Below are 386 nucleotides of genomic sequence, written 5' to 3'. Positions count from 1 at the left end.
CAGAAATGTTAAATACCGACCCCCCGACCCAGCCCCAATGACAATCTGCCTGGTCGTAAAGCTTCTCTCGACTCACAAGCTCGACTCACAACCACCATGAAATCTTCCAATCTGCTCCAATTGAGCGTCTTCGGCGCCTTGGGGGCTGCTGTGGCTGTCCAGTCGGGCGCTCCTTCCTGCGTCAATCCGCCTTCAACCCTCGCGCTGAGCGATCCGCCCTACAAGAATTTCTTCTACTCCGACTGCAATGTCGCTGCTCAGGCGGTCGTCACCAGCCCGCTGCCCGACAGCGACTTGAAGCAGATCGGTCCGCGCCTGATCTTCGCCTGGCCGGCCGGCGATAGCGGCGCCTGCGCCTACTTCGCGCCGCAGAATGCTCCCAACGG

General features: G+C 60.6%; 1 protein-coding gene across 1 annotated transcript; it reads left to right on the top strand.

Moving 5' to 3' along the window:
- Positions 1–96: 96 nt before the first annotated feature.
- Positions 97–306, top strand: PENARI_c152G08635 (uncharacterized protein; the record flags this gene model as incomplete). Its single annotated transcript, XM_022638029.1, has 1 exon — positions 97–306. A coding segment is annotated over one exon (210 nt), but the record flags the coding sequence as incomplete, so codon positions are not given.
- Between the last annotated feature and the right edge of the window lie 80 nt (positions 307–386).

The sequence above is a fragment of the Penicillium arizonense genome (assembly GCF_001773325.1).
Source record: "Penicillium arizonense strain CBS 141311 chromosome Unknown PENARI_contig152, whole genome shotgun sequence".
NCBI lineage: Eukaryota > Fungi > Ascomycota > Eurotiomycetes > Eurotiales > Aspergillaceae > Penicillium > Penicillium arizonense.
The sequence above is the reverse complement of the archived record's forward strand: the minus strand, read 5'-3'. Positions and strand labels throughout refer to the sequence as shown.